The sequence below is a fragment of the Geotrypetes seraphini genome, chromosome 10 (genome assembly GCF_902459505.1).
Source record: "Geotrypetes seraphini chromosome 10, aGeoSer1.1, whole genome shotgun sequence".
NCBI classification, from domain to species: Eukaryota; Metazoa; Chordata; class Amphibia; order Gymnophiona; family Dermophiidae; genus Geotrypetes; species Geotrypetes seraphini.
In genome coordinates this window covers 79,635,051-79,661,851 of record NC_047093.1, presented here as the reverse complement: position 1 = coordinate 79,661,851, position 26,801 = coordinate 79,635,051, and the positions used below count along the sequence as shown (strand labels likewise).

Genomic DNA, 26,801 nt, shown 5'->3' with positions numbered 1-26,801 from the left:
TGAATCGAGGACATATGCTAGATGTAATTTACTTGGATTTCAGCAAAGCCTTTGATACAGTTCCTCATAGGAGGCCTGTTGAACAAACTTGAAGGGCTGAAGTTAGGACCCAAAGTGGTGAACTGGGTCAGAAACTGGCTGTCGGACAGACCGCCAGAGGGTGGTGGTTAATGGAAGTCGCTCGAAGGAAGAAAGGTGACTAGTGGAGTCCCTCAGGGTTCGGTGCTGGGGCCAATCCTGTTCAATATGTATGTAAGTGACATTGCTGAAGGGTTAGAAGGAAAAGTGTGCCTTTTTGCAGATGATACCAAGATTTGTAACAGAGTAGACACCGAAGAGGGAGTGGAAAATATGAAAAAGGATCTGCAAAAGTATAGAGGAATGGTCTAAATTGCCTGGCAACTAAAATTCAATGCAAAGAAATGCAGAGTAATGCATTTGGGGATTAATAATAGGAAGGAACCGTATATGCTGGGAGGAGAGAAGCTGATATGCACGGACGGGGAGAGGGACCTTGGGTGATAGTGTCCAAAGATCTAAAGGCGAAAAAACAGTGTGACAAGGCAGTGGCTGCTGCCAGAAGGATTCTGGGCTGTATAAAGAGAGGCGTAGTCAGTAGAAGAAAGAAGGTGTTGATGCCCCTGTACAGGTCATTGGTGAGGCCCCACTTGGAGTATTGTGTTCAGTTTTGGAGACCGTATCTGGCGAAAGACGTAAGAAGACTTGAGGCGGTCCAGAGGAGGGCGACGAAAATGATAGGAGGCTTGCGCCAGAAGACGTATGAGGAGAGACTGGAAGCCCTGAATATGTATACCCTAGAGGAAAGGAGAGACAGGGGAGATATGATTCAGACGTTCAAATACTTAAAGGGTATTAACGTAGAACAAAATCTTTTCCAGAGAAAGGAAAATGGTAAAACCAGAGGACATAATTTGAGGTTGAGGGGTGGTAGATTCAGGGGCAATGTTAGGAAATTCTACTTACGGAGAGGGTGGTGGATGCCTGGAATGCGCTCCCGAGAGAGGTGGTGGAGAGTAAAACTGTGACTGAGTTCAAAGAAGCGTGGGATGAACACAGAAGATTTAGAATCAGAAAATAATATTAAAGATTGAACTAGGCAGTTACTGGGCAGACTTGTACGGTCTGTGTCTGTGCATGGCCGTTTGGAGGAGGATGGGCAGGGGAGGACTTCAATGGCTGGGAGGGTGTAGATGGGCTGGAGTAAGTCTTAACAGAGATTTCGGCAGTTGGAACCCAAGCACAGTACCGGGTAAAGCTTTGGATTCTCGCCCAGAAATAGCTAAGAAAAAAAAAAAAAAAAAAATTAAATTGAATCAGGTTGGGCAGACTGGATATACCATTCGGGTCTTTATCTGCCGTCATCTACTATGTTACTATGTTACTATGTAAGCAATGTCAAGCACGGAAGACCCATTTCAGAATTTTGAGTTCACACTAGCTGACATCTACAGCGAACTGTCAAAACTCAAGATGTGCAAAGCCATGGGTCCAGACGAATTGCACCCGAGAGTGCTCAGAGAGCTGTGCAATGTCCTGGCGGAACCATTAGCCATGCTCTTCAATCTTTCCCTAAATACAGGGAGAGTCCCCCTGGACTGGAAAAAAGCTAACGTCGTTCCTCTGCACAAAAAGGGTTGCAGAGCAGAGGCTGCGAACTACAGACCAGTGAGTCTCATATCGATAGTGTGTAAAATCATGGAAACACTAATTAAACGTAGATTAATCACGATCTTAGATGAAGGGAATCTAAGGGATCCTAATCAGCATGGATTCACTGAGGGTAGGTTATGCCAATCCAATCTCATCAGCTTCTTTGATTGGGTAACAGGAAAGCTAGACTCGGGAGAGTCTCTGGACATAGTGTACTTGGATTTCAGCAAGGCTTTTGACAGCGTCCCACACCGCAGGCTTCTAAACAAGATGAAATCGATGGGGTTGGGCGAAACAATAACTGCATGGGTCAATGATTGGCCTAGTGATAGACGTCAGAGGGTGGTGGTCAACGGCACCCTCTCTGAAACATCGGAAGTGACCAGCGGGGTGCCGCAGGGCTCTGTCCTGGGTCCACTCCTTTTTAACATATTCATAAGGGACTGCAGGGTAAGGTAACATTATTCGCCGATGACGCCAAACTATGCAACATAGTAAGTGAAGGATGTTTGCAGGATAATATGACACAGGACCTTCTTGCGTTGGAAAACTGGTCCTCAACATGGCAGCTGGGTTTCAATGCTAAGAAATGTAAGGTCATGCACCTCGGTAGCGGAAATCCATGCAGAACTTACACCTTAAATGGAGAAACATTGGCTAAGACCTCAGCAGAACGAGATTTGGGAGTAATCATCAGTGCAGACATGAAGGCTGCCAAACAGGTAGAAAAGGCCTCATCCAAGGCAAGACAAATGATGGGATGTATCAATAGAAGTTTCGTCAGCCGGAAACCAGAAGTCATAATGCCACTGTACAGGACCATGGTGAGACCTCATCTGGAGTACTGTGTGCAATTCTGGAGGCCACATTACCGTATAGACGTGCTTAGAGTCGAGTCGGTTCAGCGGATGGCCACTAGGATGATCTCGGGGCTCAAGGGTCTCTCGTACGAAGAGAGACTGAACAGATTGCAGCTCTACACTCTAGAGGAACGCAGGGAGAGGGGAGACATAATTGAGACATTTAAATACATCACAGGACGTGTCGAGGTGGAAGATGACATCCTTTTTCTCAAAGGACCCTCGGCCACAAGAGGGCATCCGCTTAAACTTAGAGGGGGGAAATTTAGTAGTGACACCAGGAAGTATTTCTTCATGGAAAGAGTGGTGGATCACTGGAACAAGCTTCCGGTGCAGGTGGTCGAGGCCACCAGCCTGCTTGACTTCAAGAATAAATGGGACATCTGTAAGTGGGATCCCTACGAAGTGGGATAAGTGGGATCCCTACGAAGGTCGAGTTAAGGAACTGGGTCATTAGCATTCAGACTTATTGGGGTGGGTCAGTTGAGTGGGCAGACTTGATGGGCTATAGCCCTTTTCTGCTGTCATCTTTCTATGTTTCTATGAGGCAGAAAGAAATATTTGATGCAGTCAGAAGGAAATGCAACCAGAGACTCATGAAATCACCTGACAACAAAGATATGAAAAATAATTTAATTTTCAGTTTAGTGATCAAAATGTGCCAGTTTTGTGAATTTATATCTGCTGTCTATATTTTGCTCTATATTTGTCTATTTTTCTATAGATGTTACTGATTGCATATTTTAAAGTCATCTGCCTTGACCTCTTTGAAACCCCCCTTAAATGATAATTAACATTTTCTGTGCATACAGTGTGCTTTGTGTTTTTTAAATTTTGTGGTTACCATTATGCATTAATTATATTGTGTTTATATGAAAAATGGATGGAAGAAATTGTGTTACAATTATTATCCCAGGACAAGCAGGCAGGTATTCTCACTAGTGGGTGATGTCATCCGACAGAGCCCCGATACGGACATCTTGCAAGCATGTCTTGCTTGAAGAAACTCAGAAGTTTCGAGATGCCCGCACCGCGCATGCGCCAGTGCCTTCCCGCCCGATGTACCGGGCGCGTCTCCTCAGTTCTTTTCTTTCCGCGGAGCTGAGAAGTTCTCTTCAATTCTGCGCTGACTGAAATTTCAGTATTTTGCCTTCTTTCCCCGCGTTTTATTGTTTTATTTACTTTCTTTGACTTTTATTTCTATTTAAAAAAAAAAAAAAAAAAAAGTTACAATTATTTCGTCCGGCGGTTCGGCCGGGCCGGCCTCGTGGCTGCGACCTAGCTCCTTCGACCTAGCAACGTCACTTTTCCGGCCTATGTCCCGGCCTATCACCGGTTTTAAAAAGTGCAGCAAGTGCCAGCGTGCGATTTCGTTGACGGACCCACACTGGCGCTGTCTTCAGTGTCTTGGTCCAGAACACGTTCCGAAATCGTGCCGGCCTTGTTCCACGCTCACAGCGCGCTCTTTTAAACGGCGCTGCTTACTTTGGGAGTCCATGTTTAAGATGGAGTCTTCTAAGGAGCCATCTGCTTCGACTTCGACAGATGTTTCACCGGTCTGTTCGAAGCCTGCAACTGCGACTCATGCATCGAGCATCGTGAAGCCAGCATCGTTCACACCGGCTTCTGCATCGAGTTCAGCATCGGTTCCTGCTCCCGTCTCCTCGGTTCAGGTACCGCCTTCCACTGTTCCTCCCGTAGTCATAAAAGTGCCCAAAGCTACCAAGCAGAAGCACTCGACCACGAAGGAACGCGATGACCGTGCAGGAGGACCCCCTTTCGGTGCGGATCCCTCCATATCGGCATCGCTTAAATCCCTGCTCGAAGCTCAATTTGTTGAGCTCATGCGGACGATGGGACCGAGGCTTATCGCTAATATTCAGGGCGATACTACGGTCCCGGTCCCGAAGAGCGGTCCGCCCCCTCCTCCTCCTCCTCGTCGTTCGATTTCCCTGCTCGACGAGGGGGAGCGCCGGAGGGCGGCGGAACCCACTAGGCGGGCTTCCCTTTCTGACATGCCGCCTTTAGAGCCCATTACACCTCCACGTCACCAGGGTACTACATCGGCCCCTGATAATCGGAGTCCTGGGCATACTGCATCGCAGGAGGAGTTCTTTCGCACTCCATACCAGACTTGGGTGGCACTGCGTGAGTCGGCATCGTTGCCTCCCATGCGCTCCACTGCATCGAGTCCAATCCATTCCTTCGAGGCTTCAAGGGATCGATCGATGCATCGAAGTTCACGTTCCCCATCCCGGCATCGGGAGGGGCATCGATCTCGACATTCTTCGAGACACTCCTCGCGTCATTCGGAGGTGTCTCCACAGAAGAAAATGCAGCGTATGGGATACTCATCCTCAGATTTATCCCAGCCAGAGGGACCGGAGTATGAAGAACCATCTACCTCATACTCTCCATGCCGCTCCCAGCTCTCCCTGGAACCGGAGGCTTCCACGTCTTCTAGTCCGTCTCGCCGGCCGGCCTTGGCGGACCAACTTTCCTTTTCATCCTTTCTCAGACAGATGGCGGATGACTTGGATGTGACCTTAGATACTGGGTCGAAGTACTCTAAGGAGTATCTGGACACCATGCATTTACCTCATCCTCCGGCGGAGACACTTCGGCTTCCCCTGCATAAGTTACTTGACCAGACTCTCATGCGGTGTTTGGAGACACCGTATTCCATACCTGCGGTACCTAGCAAGTTGGATGCTCGATACCGCATCGTGCACCACAAGGGGTTTGAGGGAGCTCAACTCTCTCATCAGTCCCTCCTAGTCGAGTCTTCCCTTAAACGTTCGCACCCCTCCCAAGTCTACGCTTCCGTGCCTCCTGGCAGGGAAGGGAGAACGATGGATAAGTTTGGTAGACGTATCTATCAAAATTCAATGATGGCGACTCGAGTGCTCAATTACAATTTTTTCTTCTCGTCCTATTTGGATTTTTTCTTGCCGGTACTCCGCAAGTTCACACCTTTCATCGATGCTGAGGCTCGGTTTGAGTTTGAGGAGGTGGTGGCGACCCTGTCCCAGTTGCGCCTCCAATTGATGCAATCCTCCTATGATGCTTTCGAGCTCTCGGCTCGTGCTGCGGCCTGCTCGGTCGCCATGCGTCGACTGGCTTGGCTTCGCACCATTGATATGGATCCGAATCTCCAAGACAGACTTGCAAATGTGCCTTGTGCGGGAGCGGATCTGTTCGATGAGTCTGTCGAGACTGTTACTAAAAAACTGTCAGACCACGAAAAATCTTTCCAGTCTATCATGAGGCCTAAGCCTAAACCACAACAGTCTCGTCCTTCTAGACCGCCTATAATCTACCAAAGGCGTTATCAACCAAGGCAGGCCCCTCCTGCGAGACAGCCTGCAAAGCGACAGCCGCCCCAGAAGACTCAACAAAAGCCTCAAATGCCGGCTGCTCCCAAGGCTACTCAGCCTTTTTGACTCTCCTCCAGGGAGCATAACCGATCTCGTTCTGTCTACCCCATATTTTCCCATAGGGGGTCGTCTCCATCATTTCTGTCATCGATGGGAGGCGATCACCACGGACCTCTGGGTCCTCTCCATCGTAAGAGAGGGATACTCTCTTCATTTCCAACGGGTCCCCTCGGACCATCCTCCAAGAGAGTATCCTTCCAACTCCACACAGACCGCTCTTCTTCTCCAGGAAGCTCAGGCTTTGCTCCGGCTTCGGGCCGTCGAGCCGGTACCGGTGGATCAACAAAACCAGGGATTTTACTCCCGGTACTTTCTGGTCCCGAAGAAGACGGGCGATCTGCGTCCCATTTTGGACCTTCGGGTCCTCAACAAGTTTTTGGTCAGGGAACGGTTCCGCATGCTGACCCTTGCCTCTCTTTATCCCCTCATCGAGCAGAACGATTGGTTATGCTCTCTGGACCTCAAGGAGGCCTACACTCACATCCCGATTCATCCGGCCTCCCGCAAGTTCCTCAGATTCCGGGTGGGACATCTGCATCTGCAGTATCGAGTGCTTCCCTTCGGCCTATCTTCGTCGCCCAGAGTCTTCACGAAGTGTCTGGTAGTGGTGGCCGCTGCACTCCGGAACATGGGTCTCCAGGTGTTCCCATACCTCGACGACTGGCTCATCAAGGCCCCGTCCGCTCCCAAGGTCATTTCGGCGACCTTGACTACCATTTGTTTTCTGCAGAGCTTGGGCTTCGAGATCAACTTTCCAAAGTCCCATCTTCAGCCCACCCAGTCTCTCCCCTTCATAGGGGCTGTCCTGGATACCATTCAACTTCGAGCATTCCTTCCTCCTCCACGCTTACATGCTCTCCTTCTACTCTGCCAGTCAGTGTCTTCTCGCCAATCCATCTCAGCGAGACACATGATGGTCCTTTTAGGCCACATGGCATCTACAGTTCATGTGACACCTTTTGCCAGACTACATCTCAGGATCCCTCAATGGACTCTGGCATCTCAGTGGACTCAGGTGTCCGACCCGTTATCTCGTCACATTGTGGTCACTCCTGCTCTACGGCAGTCTCTTCTCTGGTGGATGACCTCTTCGAATCTATCCAGAGGTTTGCTGTTTCATTCTCCTCCCCATCAGAAAGTTCTAACGACCGATTCATCGAACTATGCATGGGGGGCCCATCTGGATGGTCTTCGCACTCAGGGGTTCTGGACCAGTGCGGAACGACTCCATCAAATCAATCTTCTGGAGCTCAGGGCCATCTTCAATGCTCTCCAAGCTTTTCAACATCTGCTTCACGACATGGTGGTCCTTATTCGCACAGACAATCAGGTCGCCATGTATTATGTCAACAAACAAGGGGGCACGGGCTCGGCCCCTCTTTGTCAGGAAGCTCTTCGAGTCTGGGATTGGGCGGTTCGCCACAACACCTTCCTCAGAGCAGTCTACATTCAGGGGAAGGACAACGTCTTGGCAGACAAATTGAGTCGTCTACTTCAGCCTCACGAATGGACGCTCCACTCCGACCCCCTTCATCAGATCTTTGCTCAGTGGGGGACACCTCAGATAGACCTCTTTGCAGCCCCCCACAACTTCAAGCTGCCTCAATTTTGCTCCAGGATCTACACTCCTCATCGCCTAGAGGCAGATGCTTTTCTGCTGGATTGGAGCAAACGTTTCCTATATGCGTTTCCTCCTTTTCCTCTCATTCAAAAGACTCTAGTCAAATTGAGATTAGACCATGCCACCATGATTCTGATTGCTCCTCGGTGGCCCAGACAACCTTGGTTCTCCCTTCTACTTCAACTCAGCAGCAGGGAGCCAGTACTTCTTCCAGTGTTTCCTTCACTACTCACTCAACATCAAGGTTCACTACTTCATCCCAATCTGCAGTCCCTCCACCTGACAGCTTGGTTCCTTTCAACATAACTCCTCACCAGTTCTCTCAAGCAGTGAGGGAGGTCTTGGAGGCTTCCAGGAAGCCTGCTACTCGACAATGCTATTCCCAAAAATGGACTAGATTCTCTTCCTGGTGTATTTCCAATGCCACGGAACCTCAGCGAGCTTCCCTATCTTCTGTATTGGAATATCTTCTACACCTGTCCCAGTCTGGCCTCAAGTCTACCTCTATACGAGTCCACCTGAGTGCTATTGCGGCTTTCCATCAGCCTCTACAAGGGAAACCTTTGTCTGTTCATCCTGTGGTTTCCAAATTTATGAAAGGACTTTTTCATGTCAACCCTCCTCTCAAACCTCCTCCTGTGGTTTGGGATCTCAATGTTGTCCTGTCTCATCTTATGAAGCCTCCGTTTGAACCTCTCAACACGGCTCCACTCAAGTATCTCACCTGGAAGGTGGTTTTTCTAGTGGCCCTCACGTCAGCTCGTCGGGTCAGTGAGCTTCAGGCCCTAGTGGCGGATCCACCGTTCACCGTATTCCATCATGACAAGGTGGTTCTCCGTACTCATCCAAAATTCTTACCTAAAGTGGTCTCTGAATTTCACATCAACCAATCCATCGTGCTTCCGGTGTTCTTTCCAAAGCCTCATTCTCATCCTGGGGAATCTGCTTTGCACACTCTGGACTGTAAACGTGCTCTAGCTTTCTACTTGGATCGCACAAAGCCACACAGAACTGCTCCTCAACTTTTCGTCTCCTTTGATCCAAACAAGTTGGGACGACCGGTATCGAAGCGCACCATCTCCAACTGGATGGCGGCTTGTATCTCTTCCTGCTATGCCCAGGCTGGATTATCCCTTCCCTGTAAGGTCACAGCCCATAAGGTCAGAGCAATGGCAGCCTCTGTAGCCTTCCTCAGATCGACACCGATTGAGGAGATTTGTAAGGCTGCCACTTGGTCCTCGGTTCATACATTCACCTCTCATTATTGTCTGGATACTTTCTCCAGACGGGATGGACAGTTTGGCCAAACAGTGTTACAAAATTTGTTCTCTTAAGTTGCCAACTCTCCCACCATCCCATTGGGGTTAGCTTGGAGGTCACCCACTAGTGAGAATACCTGCCTGCTTGTCCTGGGATAAAGCAATGTTACTTACCGTAACAGTTGTTATCCAGGGACAGCAGGCAGCTATTCTCACGTCCCACCCACCTCCCCTGGGTTGGCTTCTCAGGCTAGCTACCTGAACTGAGGAGACGCGCCCGGTACATCGGGCGGGAAGGCACTGGCGCATGCGCGGTGCGGGCATCTCGAAACTTCTGAGTTTCTTCAAGCAAGACATGCTTGCAAGATGTCCGTATCGGGGCTCTGTCGGATGACATCACCCACTAGTGAGAATAGCTGCCTGCTGTCCCTGGATAACAACTGTTACGGTAAGTAACATTGCTGTACTGTTATGGGGGTGGGGTCAGAGGAGGAGCTTGGGCGGGGGGTACTTGGCTGGTATTTCGCGACCTTAGAATTACATGGTTCTAACTGAACCGAAAGTCATTCTCACAGTTAGAACCTTGTAATCCCATGCATAGACTAATTTCTGTACATAGAAACATCGAATATGACAGCAGAAAAGGGCCATGGCCCATCAAGTCTGCCCACTGTAATGACCCTCCCCCCTAAGTTCTTCCTTGAAGTGATCCCATATGCTTATCCCATTTTTTCTTAAAATCTAGCACACTGCTGGCCTCAATTACCTGTAGTGGAAGATCATTCCAATGATCAACCACCCTTTCGGTGAAGAAATACTTCCTGGTGTCGCTATGAAATCTCCCACCCCTGATTTTCAATGGGTGCCCTCTTGTTGCCGTAGGTCCTTTAAGGAAAAAAATATCTTCTTCTACCTCAATACGGCCCGTGACATATTTATTTAACTGTCTCAATCATGTTTCCCCTCTCTCTGCGTTCCTCGAGTGAGTATAGCTGTAACTCACTTAGCCATTCCTTATACGGGAGATCCTTGAGTCCTGAGACCATCCTGGTGGCCATTCGCTGAACTGACTCAACTCTTAGCACATCTTTTTGATAATGTGGCCTCCAGAATTGTACACAATATTCCAGATGAGGTCTCACCATGGATCTGTACAACGGCATTATAACTTCATGCTTCCTGCTGACAAAACTTCTTTGAATACAACCCATCATTTGTCTAGCCTTGGATGAAGCTTTCTCCACTTGATTGGCAGTCTTCATATCTTCACTAATGATCACTCCTAAGTCCCGTTCTGCTGCAGTTCTTGCTAAGGTCTCACCATTTAGGGTATAAGTTCTGCATGGATTTCTGCTGCCAAGGTGCATGACTTTATACTTTTTGGCATTAAAACTTAGTTGCCAAGTTGTGGACCAATGTTCAGTAAGAGTAGGTCCTGCGCCATACTGTCGGGCACTGTGCTTTTGCCTACTATGTTGCATAGTTTAGCGTCATCGGCGAATAATGTAATTTTACCTCGAAGTCCCTGAGCCAGGTACCTTACGAAGATATTAAATAGGATCGGACCCAAGGCTGAGTCCTGCGGCACTCCACTGATCACTTCTGACGTTTCGGAGAGAGTACCATTTACCACCACCCTCTGAGCCAGTCTTTAACCCATGCAGTCAATGTTTCTCCCAATCCCAACGAACTCATCTTGCTCAATAACCTGAGGTGTGGGACACTATCAATAGCCTTACTGAAGTCCAAGTACACGATATCCAGGGACTCTCCCATATCCAGCTTTTTCGTTACCCAGTCAAAGAAACTGATTAGATTGGATTGGCAGGCCCTTTCCTTTGTGAATCCATGTTGATGGGGATCTCTTATGAAATGAAGGAACAGTTAAGTTGCAATAAATCCTCATGAGTGTTGTAACATCTACATGTCAGATAGAACCCGGAAGTCATCAAAGTTAAAAATACTGAAAATGTCACTTAGAACTCTGTAATTCTAAGGTTGTGATTTGTTAGGCTTGGGGAGTACTTGGCTTGAAGAAGTTGAGAAACACTGGTATAGGCTACTCAGTTTGATATTGTGATTTATAAATTTCTTTCTTTTTATTTTGCAAATATTCCTAAGTGTTTCTATTTAGAGTATGTCCTTTGTTATGGTTGTGAGTTCATGGTGTGTATATTTAGGATTTTATGGGTGAAGATTCATTATACCCATTTTTTTTTTTGTTTCAGTGATACTTAGGAATAACAGCATATACAAATAGTGATAAGCAGTACAATACTAAAGGGATATGAAAACAGGAATAGTTCATATGGATGGCAGCCAGTGATCTACCAGTTGATTTGGTAGTTCATATGGGTGGAGTTAAGAGTTGTTTCACATTTTACATTTTGTTGCTGCTTTTGGTTGCTTTGTTTTATTTACTTTCATAGTATAAATGCACATCACAGGATAGTGCCTTCATAGCATTCTAAAATGATTTTTTTTTCCTTAGGAGCTGTGGTGAGTCTCTAAAATGTACTTTGTCCCAGTGCTGATATAATGATTTAAAATCAAAACCCTGTCTCTGGCTTGCTCTTCCATTTCAGCAGGTGGAAGAAGAAGCAAACAGGGCAGAGTTCTGTCACATGACAATAGAAAGTTCTTGGTCAAAAGGTGCTATGTTTAAATTTCAGTCTGTAGTTCTTATGAAATTATTGGTATAACTGGGGCCTACTTAGCAAGAAGAGAATCCTTTCAAACAATTTAAGGAGAAAGTGGTGACAATTGATCTACTTTTTGGCATCTGCTAGGTTCTTCAGACTTGGATTTACTACTATTGGAAACTGGATACTAACGGCCTCTTTTACAAAGCCACGTGGCAACAGCCCCGAAGCCCTTTAAATCTCTATGGGCTTCGGGGCCACTAGCGCAGCACAGCTTCTAGCGTGGCTTTGTAAAAGAGGCCGTAAAGTTGATAAATGGCTGTTCTTTTGTTCTTAAACATATCGGAAAACTAGTATAAATTTTATTAAAAAGAAAGTATGTTTGATAGTGATTTACTGTAGAAAATGAACAAGCATGCTGATTTGAACATTAAATTGAATTTTGCAGATTTATATCCATAAAGACTGATTTGTCTTAGATGGAAGTATGCAGCTTCCTAGTATACTGATTTCTATTTCATTGGTTGCAGATGTTTTGGACTACTGCTTAGTCCTGGAAAAGATGTCCGAAACAGTGATATGCATCTTTTAGATTTGGTAAGCATAGCAGATGCATGTCTTTAATGAAATACAATATCGTTATATATTTCAGTTTTATTTCCTCACAGGGGGAGAGTGTGGCGCAGTGGTTAAAGCTACAGCCTCAGCACTCTGAGGTTGTGGGTTCAAACCCACGCTGCTCCTTGTGACATTGGGCAAGTCACTTAATCCCCCCATTGCCCCAGGTACATTAGATAGATTGTGAGCCCACCGGGACAGACAGGGAAAAATGCTTGAGTACCTGAGCTCCCCTGGGAGAGCAGTATAGAAAATTGAATATATAAATAAAAAATAAGCAGAAAATACGTATGTCCATGCATGCTTCTTAGTGGTAAAGCAGAGAGGGTGCAAGCCAAGGAAAAGTCTGGATATTTTTTTGATGGTTGAAATAATGCTGCTCATTCTTGGTTATGAGGAAGGTTTTTGCTACATTTTTGGTAAAACCATATGATTTCTGCTTTTCCTTGACTTCATCCTGAAAAACAGCAGGTGAGTTGGACCCAAAATGCTCTCATTGGAGCAGTGAAAATTCTAAACTGCTTCTCTTTCTCGGAATGTACTTGGCAGTATGATGAGATTCCTGTCATTAAGTTGGGTTTTGAGAGCCAGGCTTTATTGGGTAAGCTAGAATAAGCCTCTCTAGACTCTCCATGCTTAATTTGATATAATTCTTCTTTAGAAATTCTTTTGGTAAAAAGCTGTGTGTTTTGATATATTAAGGGCTCCTTTTACAAAGCTGCGATAGAGTTTTTAGCGCACGCAGAATTGCCACGAGCGCTAAATCCGCACTACGCAGCTAGAAATAACGCCAGCTCAGTGGTGGCATTAGCGCCTAGCGCGAGCTAAAAACACTATCGCAGCTTTGTAAAAGGAGCCCTAAATATGCCTGTTTGCATTTGCCATGGCTGTTCATCTCTGTCCTTTCATTCATTAATCCATCTATATACACACATAAGATTTGCTTTTGTGGCTGTATTCAGGCAAAATTTTGCTTGAAAAAGTTTAGTTAGATTCCAGTTCTCTTGCCAGATTTCATCCAGATCTTTCACAGACAGGATTCCATATATATGTACAGGAAGTGGTGACTTTGGTACAAAAGCTATGAGGAGTGGCGTGCATAATCATGCTCTGCCGGCCTGAGACATGCTTCATTTCTTCAAATTGTTTATTTTTGCTTTTTTCTAAAAACATTTGATTTTTTGTGATCAGTTTGCTAGTGCTGGAACACAGTATGATGCTTATTTTAAAAGCACCATTTGTGTTTTAGATATTCATAAACTGGATCTTAGATGTAGGAAATTAGTGGGTAAGACTTATTTGTTTACAGCATTTTAGTGTCAAAACAATTTTTATTAATTTGCAATGTAAAAGCGCCATACACAATAATAAAGCTGAAATCAGAACAATCCTCCTAAACCCCAACCCCCCCCAACAACCCCCCCCCCCCAACAACATTCCACAAAGAACAAAAGGAAAGATGAAGGGCCCGCAGGACAAGCACATCCAACAACTAGAAAAAAAAAAAATGCCAGGGAATTTGGACTCTGATAATCCCCTGGCCACATAAACTGCACGCCCCCCCCTTAGGCTCCTAGAGCCTAAAAAAAAAAACCCTCCCAACCCCCCGGTTCCTTCCCCCCACTAACAACCACTTCCATAGGGGAGAAATAATATGGTAAAAAAAAAAAAAAAAACAATAAAAATAGAAAAACAAACCCAAAGAGCTAAGGATAGCGCAACTCATTCAAGAGCAGACTGCGCCCCCTGGGATGGAGGAGCTGAAGATAGGGATCCCAGAGCCTCAAATATCTCTGCCCCCCCTTCCTAGAACCCTTTGCATCTCTGGCTTCCCAACAGGCCAATTGATGCACATCACCCCTCCAAAGCCAAAACCCTGGTGGCTCAGGAGAAATCCAAAATTTCAAAATACCCTTCCGAGCCACCAAGGCTAGCTTCCGGCATAACAATGTACGCAATCCACCCATCGACCCATACGCCCCAGCCAAATCCAACACCAGCTGATCTGGCGTGCCCTCCAAGGCTAACCCCAGCCCAGTACGCATAAATTGTAAAATCTCCCGCCAATAGGATTGTATGACTGGGCACCCCCAGAACATATGGCCAAAGTTCCCGTCTCCCAACCCACATTTAGAACACAACTGAGACCCAGCACCCCCACAGTAATAATACTGCTGAGGCGTAAGATAAGCCCTAAAAACCACCCGATAGTAGCATTCCTGCAGGGGCGCACTACGGATCAGGGCGGGAACTCCCCCTATTTGCGCTACTATATCCCACTCCTGTAAAGGCAGTTGCAAGTCCTTTTCCCAGCCTCTACGATAGACCCTCACATCCTTACATGCTTCCACCTTCCCCAACCCCTTATAGAGCATCGACACCGACAAACCCTCCTCATTATCAAGTCCAAAAAATTCCCGCAAGCGGGAACCAATTCTGGCCCCCAGCTGCCCCTGGTCTAGAGAGGCCCAAAAATGTTTAAGTTGAGTATATGTAAATAGATTACCCCATTTGACCCCAACACGACGCTGTAAGGCCGCAAACTCCACTAAAGTCCCCTCTGATGTCATAACATGCTCCAACTGCCAAACCCCCTCTCGTTCCCAATTATAAAAGGCCACGTTGTCAGACCCTGGTGGAAAAGGTGCATGTCCACGAAGCGGTATCTGATCTGTAAGACATGGGTTCCCATCCAAATTATGAACTATCCACTTCCACGCCGCCTGCATGGAACTCACCAGCAGACTATGACGAAACCGAGCTGGCAACAGTGCGCGGGGAAGATGTACCATTGAGAAAATGTGCGTAGGAGCATAATAAGCCCGTTCCATAGGCACAGGTGTAAACACAGTCGACCCCCTCAACCAATCCCCCAAGTGACGTAACAAACAAGCATAGTTATAGCGTTGTAAATTAGGCAGGCCCAAGCCCCCCTGACTCCAACCCCCCTGTAAACCCTGCAAGGGCATCTTAGGCTTCCTCGCCGCCCATACAAATTTAGAAAACATGCCCTGGATCTTACGATGATCTTTCCGCAACAAATGCAGAGGAAGGGTTTGAAATAAATAGAGCCACCGCGGCAACACCATCATCCGGATCAGCTGACTCCTCCCCATCAAAGATAAGGGAAGCATTTGCCAACCATCCAACCATCGTTTAGTGTCCAACAACAGCGGAGCCACATTCAAATGATACAAGGTACGGACATCCATAGCTATGTTAACCCCAAGATATCGGAACAACCCTGGTGCCCACCGCAAAGGAAAGTGCACCCCCCAAGCCTCCTGGACATCTGCAGAAGAGGCCAACGCCTCAGAGTTATCTAAGTTAAGCCGCAAACCTGCATAAGTCCCATACTCCCGCAGCAGCTCCAATAACGCAAACAAGGACCTCTCGGGATCCACAACATGCACCAACAAGTCATCCGCATACGCCGCCAATTTAAACTGCTGGTCCCCCACCTGAAATCCCTGTATCGTCGGCATCGCATAAACATCTCTGACCAGAGGGTCCAATGTCAAAGCGAAAAGCAATGGGGACAAAGGGCAACCCTGTCGCGTCCCACAAGAGATGTCAAAAAGATCAGACTCCATCCCATTCACCAGAATACGAGCTTGAGGTAAAGCATACAACGCCCGCACCGCTGAAAGGAAATTGCCCCCAATACCATAATCCATCAACGTATCAAACATAAATTCCCACCGCACCCGATCGAACGCCTTTTCAGCGTCAAAACTGATCAACAGCGCCCGTGAGTTCTGCGAGGCCCGCATCTCCAGGGACAGCAATAGCTTACGCATATTTACGGCGATCGATCTTCCCTGGACAAACCCCACCTGTGCTTCATGCAAAAGCCGCGGGAGAACCTTTGCCAACCTATTCGCCATGATTTTAGCCAAGAGTTTAACTTCGGCATTCAACAAAGAGATCGGGCGATACGCCTCCGGCACCGTCGGGTCTCTACCCGGCTTCGGGAGCACCAAAATCCGTGCAAGATTCAACCGCTCAGGCAGAGCCTCCGCCTGAATCATCACATTAAAGGCCTGAGCCAAAGGATGCACTATCTCTTTACCCAAAATCTTAAAAAACTCATTACGAAGCCTATCCTCCCCTGGGGCCTTCAACAAAGGGCTCTGCACAATTGACGTATATACCTCTTCCGGAGTCACTAAAGCTTCCAACCGCGACCGCTCCAGTGAAGTCAACCGGGGATGAGTAACATTCTGCAGATAGGTGCGCCCACTCAACCCAGCACACGATAATAATCCCGAAAAAGCTCACAAATACCTTCATCCGTGGTAACCCGACGCCCACTCGGATCCGTTAAAGTCATCACCTTCCGCGGGCCCCGCTCCGAGGAGATCAGGCGAGCCATCAACCTACCCCCTTTCTGGCCATGCCGATACAACTGATACTTATAATAGGCCATAGATTTGCGCGCTCGTTTGTGCAAAAGCTCATTAAGAGCCACCTGGAGCTCCAAATACCGAGCACGATCTGCTGGCAGCTGGGTCTGACCATAATGTCGACGTGCCTGCCGCAATGCCTTGTCGAGACGTAGGATCTCCCGATCCCACGCCTTGCGAGAGTAAGCGGTATAATTAATGATGGCTCCCCGCAACACTGCCTTAGCGGCATCCCAAAAAAGCACCGGGTGATCCTGATGAGCTGCATTAGTAAGAGCATAAGTCCTCCAACTGTCTCTCAACATTTCCTGAAACTTAAGGTCATTATAAAAAGAAAGCGGGAACACCCAGCGCCAACTACGAACACTCGGGGGCCCACCCTCCAAAGTAAGCCAAGCCATAGCATGATCGGAAATCACCACCGCTCCAAGATCTGCGTCCCCCACCGACCCAAAAAGCGAGCTAGACACCAGAAGGTAATCAATTCGGGACTGTGTATTATGCGCCCGAGATAAGTGGGTATAATCCTTCACATCCGGGTGTAACACCCGCCAAACATCCACCAAATCCAACAACTGACCCAAATTCTGTAGACACCGGGAACCAGCAAACCTCCCAGCCCCCGGTTTCAGCGAACAGTCCACATCGGGGTCCCAAACAGCATTGAAATCGCCTCCTACAATCATTGGAGTTCCCCGATATGCGGACAGTACCGTCACCAGGGTCTTATAAAAAAGGGGATCATAGACATTTGGAGCATAGATACAACAATGTTTACAACATTTTATAATGTTTGTTTGTGTTTGAAATTGTGGATGTAAATGTTTTGTACATTGCTTAGATTTAAGCGATTCATAAATTTTTAAAATAAATAAATTCTGATTTTACAAAGCCAGCATATGAATGTCTAAAACTGAAAAAGGTGCATCTAACAAGGGGTTGGGACTTGAGTGGTCTTAAAAAAAATAAACAATTTCTCATTGCAGAAAGGGAATGAACATCTATGACCTAAAAGATGAGCATAGGTAATTAGATCTACTACTTAAGACAGGACTGCCCAAGTCCGGTCCTTGAGATCTACTGGCAGGCCAGGTTTTCTGGATATCCGCAATGAATATGCATAAGAGAGATTTGCCTGCACTGCCTTCTTGGTATGGAAATCTCTCTCATGCATGTTTATTGCGGATATCCATAAAACCTGGCCTGCCAGTAGATCTCGAGGACCGGACTTGGGCAGCCCTGACTTAGGATGTCCCAGGGAGTCCTTTTTGGAAAAGTAGCAAATGTTTGCACTTTAACCCTACTTAACAGCAAAACATACTACAGGCTAACTGCAAACCTATTGTGCCCAGTATTTACAGCACAAGGCAATTTTTATACTCACTCCAAACATGAAATAAGTACCCTTCAGGAGGCTTACCCCCCCTCCCCAAACATGTGACTAGGGCCGAGGACAAACGCCTTTTCCCTCCATCTAAAAGTTCCCACCCTCCCCTCCTGTTTGTTTGTCGGAATTTAAAAAAAAACGTGACCACAGACTTCCCCACCAGAATTTAAAATTGGGTCCAATGGATGTTCCTGCCAAAATTAAAATTTCCCACCAGAATTAAAAACTGTGATAAACAAACTTTTCTATTACTCTTCAAATTTGTGACCAATGAACTTTCCCGCAAAAATTCAGATTCATGACCAGCAGACCTCCCTGTTCTCAATCAGGTCAGTGAACCCATTATATATAAAGACAAACTGCAGACCTCACAGTATACCCTGATGAAAGCCACAGAATTATTGCTGAAATAGTTCTACCTACCCAGACGCAGCGAGACCCGAAAAATAGCAACAATTCAAATTTGTGACCAACAAAATTTCCTACCAAAATTAAAATTCACGACTAAGGACTTTTAAGAACATAAGAACATAAGCAATGCCTCTGCTGGGTCAGACCTGAGGTCCATCATGCCCAGCAGTCTGCTCACGCGGCGGCCCAACAGGTCCAGGACCTGTGCAGTAATCCTCTATTTATACCCCTCTATCCCCTTTTCCAGCAGGAAATTGTCCAATCCTTTCTTAAACCCCTGTACTGTACTCTGCCCTATTACTCCCTCTGGAAGCGCATTCCAGGTGTCCACCACTCGTTGGGTAAAGAAGAACTTCCTAGCATTCGTTTTAAATCTGTCCCCTTTCAACTTTTCCAAGTGTCCTCTTGTTCTTTTATTTTTCGAAAGTTTGAAGAATCTGTCCTTCTCTACTCTCTCTATGCCCTTCATGATCTTATAAGTCTCTATCATATCCCCTCTAAGTCTCCTCTTCTCCAGGGAAAAGAGACCCAGTTTCTCCAATCTCTCAGCGTATGAGAGGTTTTCCATCCCTTTTATCAAGCGTGTCGCTCTCCTCTGAACCCTCTCGAGTAACGCCATATCCTTCCTAAGGTACGGAGACCAATATTGGACGCAGTATTCCAGATGCGGGCGCACCATCGCCCGATACAATGGCAGGATAACTTCTTTTGTCCTTGTTGTAATACCCTTCTTGATTATGCCTAGCATTCTATTTGCTTTCTTAGCGGCTGTTGCGCACTGTGCCGTCGGCTTCATTGTCATGTCCACCATTACCCCCAAGTCCCTTTCTTGGTTGCTCTCATTCAATAATATCCCTCCCATCGTATAGTTGTATCTCGGGTTTCTGTTTCCAACATGCAATACTTTACATTTCTCAACGTTGAACTTCATCTGCCATCTCGCCGCCCATTCCCCCAATTTGTTCAAGTCCCTTTGCAATTCTTCGCATTCCTCTTTAGTCCCAGCTCCACTAAATAGTTTTGTATCGTCCGCAAATTTTATTATCTCACACTTCGTGCCTGTTTCTAGATCATTTATGAATATATTAAATAGCAGCGGCCCGAGCACTGAGCCCTGCGGAACACCACTCGTGACCCCCATCCAGTCCGAGTAGTGGCCCTTCACCCCTACCCTCTGTTTCCTACCCGCCAACCAGTTTCTGATCCATCTATGTACGTCTCCGTCCACTCCATGTTTCTTCAGTTTCCGGAGTAGACGTTCGTGAGGCACCTTGTCAAAGGCTTTTTGGAAATCAAGGTATATGATGTCTATGGGGTCTCCTCTTTCCATCCGTTTGTTAATTCCTTCGAAGAAGTGCAATAAGTTCGTTAGGCACGATCTCCCCCTGCAGAAACCATGTTGGGTTGTTTTCAAAAGTTCGTTTCTTTCCAGATGTTCATCGATGTGTTCTTTAATCAGTGCTTCCGTCAGTTTCCCCGGAACCGAGGTCAAACTCACTGGTCTGTAGTTTCCCGGGTCACCTCTTGATCCCTTTTTAAAGATGGGCGTGACATTGGCTATCTTCCAATCCTCCGGGATCATGCCTGTTTTCAAGGATAGGTTGCAAATTTGCTGCAGTAGTTCCGCTATCTCCTCCTTTAATTCTTTCAGAACCCTGGGATGGATTCCGTCCGGACCCGGGGATTTGTCAGTTTTAAGTTTTTCTATCTGCCTGTGTACATCATCAAGGCTCACTTCCATGGATGTTAATTTTTCTGCTTGATTTCCATTGAATATTTGTTCAGGTTCCGGTATGTTGGTTGTGTCTTCGTTTGTAAATACAGACGAGAAGAACATGTTGAGTCTTTCTGCGACTTCTTTCTCCTCCTTCACCGCTCCCTTCCTGTCTCCTTCGTCCAGCGGTCCTACCTCCTCCCTAGCTGGCTGTTTCCCTTTAACATATCTGAAGAACGGTTTGAAATTTCGTGCCTCCCTGGCTAGCCTCTCTTCATACTCTCTTTTGGCTTTTCGAACCACACGGTGACATTCTTTTTGATACTTCCTGTGCTCCTTCTGGTTCCCTTCAGTTTTGTCCTTTTTCCATTCCCTGAATGAATTTTTTTTATTGCCTATCGCTTCCTTCACTATTTTAGTCATCCATACTGGGTCTTTTGTTCGACCCTTTTTGCACCCCTTTCTGAATCTGGGGATGTGCAGATTTTGTGCCTCGCTCACTGTGTCTTTGAAAAAAGACCAGGCATGTTCTACTGTTTGCCATTTTTTGGAAGTGTTCCTAAGTTTCTTCCTTACCATTTCCCTCATTGCTTCATAGTTTCCTTTCCTGAAGTTGAAAGATGTCGCTATGGTTCTCTTTCCGTTCGGTATGCCTACTTCAACCTTGAACTTGATCATATTATGATCACTGTTTCCCAACGGTCCCACTACTTCCACTTCCTTTGCAGGTCCCCTTAGTCCATTTAGGATTAAATCCAGAGTGGCATTTCCTCTCGTCGGTTCTCTAACAAGCTGCTCCATGAAGCAATCTTGTATAGCCTCCAGGAATTCTGTCTCCCTAGCGCATCTTGAGCTTCCAAGACTCCAGTCTATCCCAAGATAGTTGAAGTCTCCCATAACAACTGTGTAACCACTTTTGCATTCTTGCTTCATCTCGGCATCCATTTCTTTATCGCTATCTCCGGTTTGCCCGGGTGGACGATAGTATAGGCCCATCTTTATTTCATGCCCTTTCCTACCCGGTATTTTAACCCATAGCGATTCCAGTTTGTTGATCATCTCCGCTATGTCCATTCTTGTCGATTGTATGCTTTCTTTTACGTATAGGGCTATTCCTCCTCCTTTCTGACCTGACCTATCCCGGCGATAGAGCTTGTACCCCGGCAGTGCTGTATCCCATTTGTTTTCCTCATTCCACCACGTTTCAGAGATTCCAATGATGTCTATGTCCTCTGCCTCAGTCACCTCAAACCCCAGCCAGTCATGTTAGAGGACCCATATTTATGTGGAATATATCTACAGATTGCTTTTTTGAATACAAAGATCTGAAAAAAATGGGGTGTGGTTTTTTTTTTTTTTTTTCTTCCTAGAATGGAGTAAAGTAAGACGCTAGAAATAAACATTGCTGAATTAGAAGTTTCTGAGATTGTGTTAAGTTTAGATTACATGAAGAAAACTTTTTTTCTTATGCATTTGATAGATGGAGGGCTCTCAAATCATGCTCCTTTTACAGCCTTCTATATGCGTACACAATAGGAAGCTCTTCTATTTAATACTTCTCAATTCCCATATACTTGTGCTCAGTAGGAAAACTTGAGTATCCTCACTTTTTTTTTTTACTGGGCACAAGAAGCTGCAGTGAGAACAAAATATGTTTAGTTTCTGATAAAACATGGCATCGGGCAAGGATGCATCTTTTCACCTTACCTGTTCAACCTTTATGGCGAAAACCATCTTCAGAAAAGCACATTTGGATGAAGAGAGCATTTATTTCAAAGTTGGTGGCTGAAATATAAACAACCTGCGCTATGCAGATGATGCAACCATCATCACCAACAGCAACAGTATCTATTGAAAAAAAAGTCAAAGCTGAACATCATAACATGGGATTAGAACTGAACATAAACAAGACAAAGATCATGAACACGGAAAATGATGAAGATTTTGAGCTTGAAGACAATAGAATAGAAGTTGTAAAGGATTTCAATCTCCTGGGCTCTATCATAGACAAAGAAGCAACTTGCAGGGAAGAAATACTTCGCAGAATAACACCGGGTCACTCTTCAAAGGCAAGGAAATAACATTCCACAGAAGATCAGACTTATCCATGCATTCATTTTCTCAGTGATGAATTATGGATGCCAAGGCTGGACACTACGAAACCAGCTTCTTTGACTGGGTGACGGGGAAGCTGAATGGGTTCTATAGGATTAGGTGACACATTGACGAAATGGGTTGGGAACTGGCTTGGTGGTAGGCTTCAAAGGGTAGTGGTGAACGGCACCCCCTCCGAAATGACGGAAGTGATCAGTGGAGTGCCACAGGGCTCGGTCTTGGGCCCGACACTATTCAACATCTTTATAAGAGACTTGGCAGAAGGGCTTCGAGGTAAAATAACATTATTCGCCGATGACGCCAAACTAAGTAATGTAGTGGGCAAATGCACAACGGACGAAGATTCAATGCCCGACAACATGATACACGACCTACTCCTACTGGAGCGCTGGTCTAGGACCTGGCAACTTAGCCTCAATGCCAAAAAATGCAAAGTCATGCACCTAGGCAACCATAATCCATACAAGACTTATACCCTTAATGGTGAGATCCTAACAAGAACGGTAGCAGAACGAGACTTGGGGGTGATCGTCAGTGAGGACATGAAGGCTGCCAGTCAGGTAGAGCAGGCCTCATCCAAGGCAAGACAGATCCTAGGTTGCATACGCAGGGGTTTCGTCAGCCGTAAGCCGGAAGTCATTATGCCATTGTATAGATCCATGGTGAGGCCCCACCTGGAATACTGTGTGCAATTCTGGAGGCCACATTATTGCAAAGATGTGCTGAGACTGGAGTCGGTTCAGAGAATGGCCACCGGGATGGTCTCGGGACTCAAAGATCTCCCGTATGAAGAACGGTTAGACAAACTGCAGCTATACTCGCTCGAGGAGCGCAGAGAGAGAGGGGGGACATGATCGAGACATTCAAGTATCTCACGGGCCGCATCGAAGCGGAAGAAGATATCTTCTTTTTCAAGGGACCCACGGCAACAAGAGGGCATCTGTGGAAAATCAGAGGCGGGAAACTATGAGGTGACACCAGGAAATTCTTTTTCACTGAAAGGGTGGTTGATCGTTGGAATAGTCTTCCACTGCAGGTGATTGAGGCCAGCAGCGTGCCTGATTTTAAGGCCAGATGGGATCGACACGTGGGATCTATTCACTAGGCAAAGGTAGGGGGAGGGTCAATAGGGTGGGCAGACTAGATGGGCCGTGGCCCTTATCTGCCGTCTATTTCTATGTTTCTAAGACAGAAAGAAGATTGTCTCATTTGAGCTGTGGTACTAGAGAAGGATTTTATGCATGCCATGGATCTCCAGAAGAACTAACAAATTGGTTCTGGAAGAGATCAAACTGGCTATGTCACTTGAAGCTTAAATGATGATGTTACAATTGTCTTATTATGGTCACGCTGTCAAAAGAGAGAGAACTGACGGCAGCCATTCAGGGAGCAGCGCGGGGCAAGGCTGGAGCACGGAAAGCTTGCTCCTGCCGATACACCACTGGGCCACCAGGATTTTAAAAGGTACCGGGAGGATGGGGTGGGGAGGGGGAGTAAAAACATGGAAATGCTCAACAATGGAGGAAGATAAATATGAAAATAACTGGAGACAGCAATGAACCCTGTAACTGGAAAGAGTTACCATACTCATTTTGATGTTGGCTGTGACATTTTGATGACAGAAAATTCCTATTCCCAAAGGCACAGTAAGATAGCACATCTTCTCCCCAACCCTTGTCTCAGCCTACCACTAGACCACTGGGGAGGAGGGACAGGGTACACCATTTGGTCCAGAATATTTTTTTTTCTTGGTTTTTCCTCCTCTAGATTAGGTTATAGTTTATACTCAGTACGAAGCACATTCATCTGTACCGGACAGACTAGACGGGCCTTGTGGTCTAGATGTGACATTAGGTTCTGTGTTTACTGCTTCCTTGAGCTGTTAATTTATATGCTCCATTTTTGCATTTTCTCTGCTTTTAGGAGTCGATGGGAAAAAGCTCAGATGGTAAATCATACATTATTACTGGAAGCTGGAATACTAAGTCTCCACATTTCCAAACTGTAAATGAAGAAACACCTAAAGGTATTTACTTATCAAATGATTTTTGGATTTGTGCAGCCTTTTTTTTGTTTTTTTCTTTTTGAATGATTTCATAATTTGCATAGCACTTTGGATAGAAGTCCTACACAGGACACTGGTGTATCTTTCAGGCAATTTGTCACTGTCTGAGGCCTCAATGCACAAAAAGTTTCCTTGCCAGAAAGACTCATTAAAGCAGTCTTACTGGCACGGAAACCCTCTTCCCGATGAACACTGAGCTGGCAAGGGAAACCCCCAAAGCTTGCAATGGCAACTTCGGGGAGTTCTGCCAGCTCAGTTGTTAAACCAGAAGGGAGAGCAGCAAAATATTTGACAGGGATGGAGAAGGAGCTATGCCTAGTGATTACTCTTCTGAGCAAGTGCCAGGCACTGTTCCTCACCCTTTTACCGGCAATGCTCTGCAGGAATAGCATGCATATAATTTACATACTATTGTGCTGAACATTGGCAGTAAAAAAGAATTACTCCCACCACGGTATTTTTTACTATGGTGTTGAAACTTTGTACATCCTGCCCTGAGTTTTTGCTAAGAAAAGAATATTACTCCTTGACATGGGCAAAATTAAAACAAAATAAATAGATGAGGAGCTTTCAAAGCTTTTTACATAAATTAAAACCTACTTACTGATCTTTTTAAAGTGGTTCTGTGATGAGAAAAGGCTCATGGTAACTCTCTCAGATCTTCAAACTCTGTTAAACTGCCCTGACTTTCTTATAATTTGACTTTAGCACTGGAACGTGGCCTAAAGCCAGTATTGCGTTGCGGCCTGGCAGAGCAGCAGGAGGACTTTGTGTTTCCTCCTGTTCCCAAAGATAACTGGAGGCCTAAGGAGCAGGAGGGACTGGGCACTCCTCCTGCTTCCGATGTTTTTAAAGGTACGGGGAAGGAAGGGCCAGGCCCGACTGAGTTTGCGATGGTAGGAGGAGTTGGCATCCCTCCTGTCATATTCCTTTGCAAGCAAGGAGGGGGCGGGCAGCTGCGGCAGGCATCAATGGGGAGGGGGGCTCATTTCAGTGCGGGGGTGGGGGGCATTTTTTTTGGTTCGGTTAAAACCACGGGCTTGCAATACGTTTTGCAGAAAATATAAAAAAGGAAAAATTCCTTTTTTATATATTCTGCAAAACGCATTGCAAGCCCGTGGTTTTAAAGGGCAGGAGAGTCAGCCAGGATAGAAGCGACTGATCTTCAGCAGTCGCTTCTTTTCTGATCGGTAAGCCCAATCGGTTTTGTAGAAATTGTTTAGTGAATCGCTGCCTTCCAAAATTTGCATGCCATTTCTCTTATTTGTATGCGCTGATCGGATCGGGAGGAAGGTTAGTGAATCGGTTTGGGAACAATTGGGTCGCAAAGGGGTTGCAAACCGATCGGTACACGATCGGTTTGCTTAGTGAATCTAGCCCTTTATGATCATCTATTGCAGTGTTTTACAGGGCCTTAGAATGTAAGGCAGAGTTTTAGGGTCATTCAAAGATTTCTTTTAACCAATATATCATCCTGTGTGCTTTTAGAAGAGAAGAATTTTTTCATGTTGTGCCAGTTTGTTGCGAAGTTCCACAGGGGTCAATTTTAGCCTTCATATTATTTGCAGTATATGTTAGGAAGATAGTGATCCACAGTTGCTCCTGCCCATGCCATCTCCAATCTCAAAATGGCTACTGGGACCTCCAGCATGGTATCACAATAGTGGGGTGAATATTCTTTGGACACTGTTCTTGGAGGAGGAGGAACAACTGTGGCAATGTCAGAAGTGGAGACTTTCGCTGGAGATGACCTGACTTCTTAACAATTTGTGCCTCTTAAGAAACTGCAAATATTCACTCTTGAAATTTTATGGCTGGCTATAGATACTTTGAAGAATTCATTACTGGAGCAATTTCAAGGTCAGAGTACTCATTTACAAAAGATAAGAACATAAGTACAGTATAGCCATACTGAGTCAAACCAATGGTCCATTTAATGTCCTGCTTCCAATGGTAGCCAATCTAGGTCACAAGATTTTAGAAATTGCTACTACTGTATTCTCTGTTGTGTGTGTCTGTTGAGCATGAGAAGAAATATGAAGATATTAAATTAAGGCTATCAGAGTTGAAAAAAACTGGAACTTGCTGTTTCAAAAGATAATTTGTTTCATAGAAAATTGGAGGCACTGGAAAATATTACTAGTCCTAAGAATCTCAGATGTATTAATTTTCCAAAGCAGAAATACATTTCTCCAAGGCAGACAAGAAAGATTTTTAAAGAGTTTCTAAAGTTAGTGATACCTATCACTATCAGGAAGGAAGACAATTTTTGAAATTTTCTGACATTTTGAAAAGTCCTGATATTATCTCTGGACAGTCAACTGATAATGTTCAAGCTGCTACTTTGATTTTGGCTTTTGCAGAGACTTCTGATCAAGACATGCTACTGAAGAGGGTTTTTTTTTTTTTTGTTTCCATACTGATTTTGGAAATATTATATTTTTATTATTACTTTTTTCTTTATCAGCAAAAAAAACTTAAATTCTAAAGATCTCAAAATTTTTTCTAAATCAATATTGAATTAAAAAATCATTACAAAACACTGTAGGAACAAAAAATAAACCATTAGCCAATAAAGGTTATTCATAGTCATTG

At 45.7% G+C, this 26,801-nt stretch overlaps 1 protein-coding gene across 1 annotated transcript in view; it reads left to right on the top strand.

Moving 5' to 3' along the window:
- Positions 1–26,801, top strand: part of RABGAP1 (RAB GTPase activating protein 1) — a 539,836-nt gene that overhangs the window by 146,286 nt on the left and 366,749 nt on the right. Inside the window, exons 8-9 of the mRNA XM_033960742.1 lie at positions 12,021–12,087; positions 24,065–24,167. Of these exons, the coding sequence (XP_033816633.1) occupies positions 12,021–12,087; positions 24,065–24,167 (170 nt within the window). The remainder of the gene's footprint in view (positions 1–12,020; positions 12,088–24,064; positions 24,168–26,801) is intronic.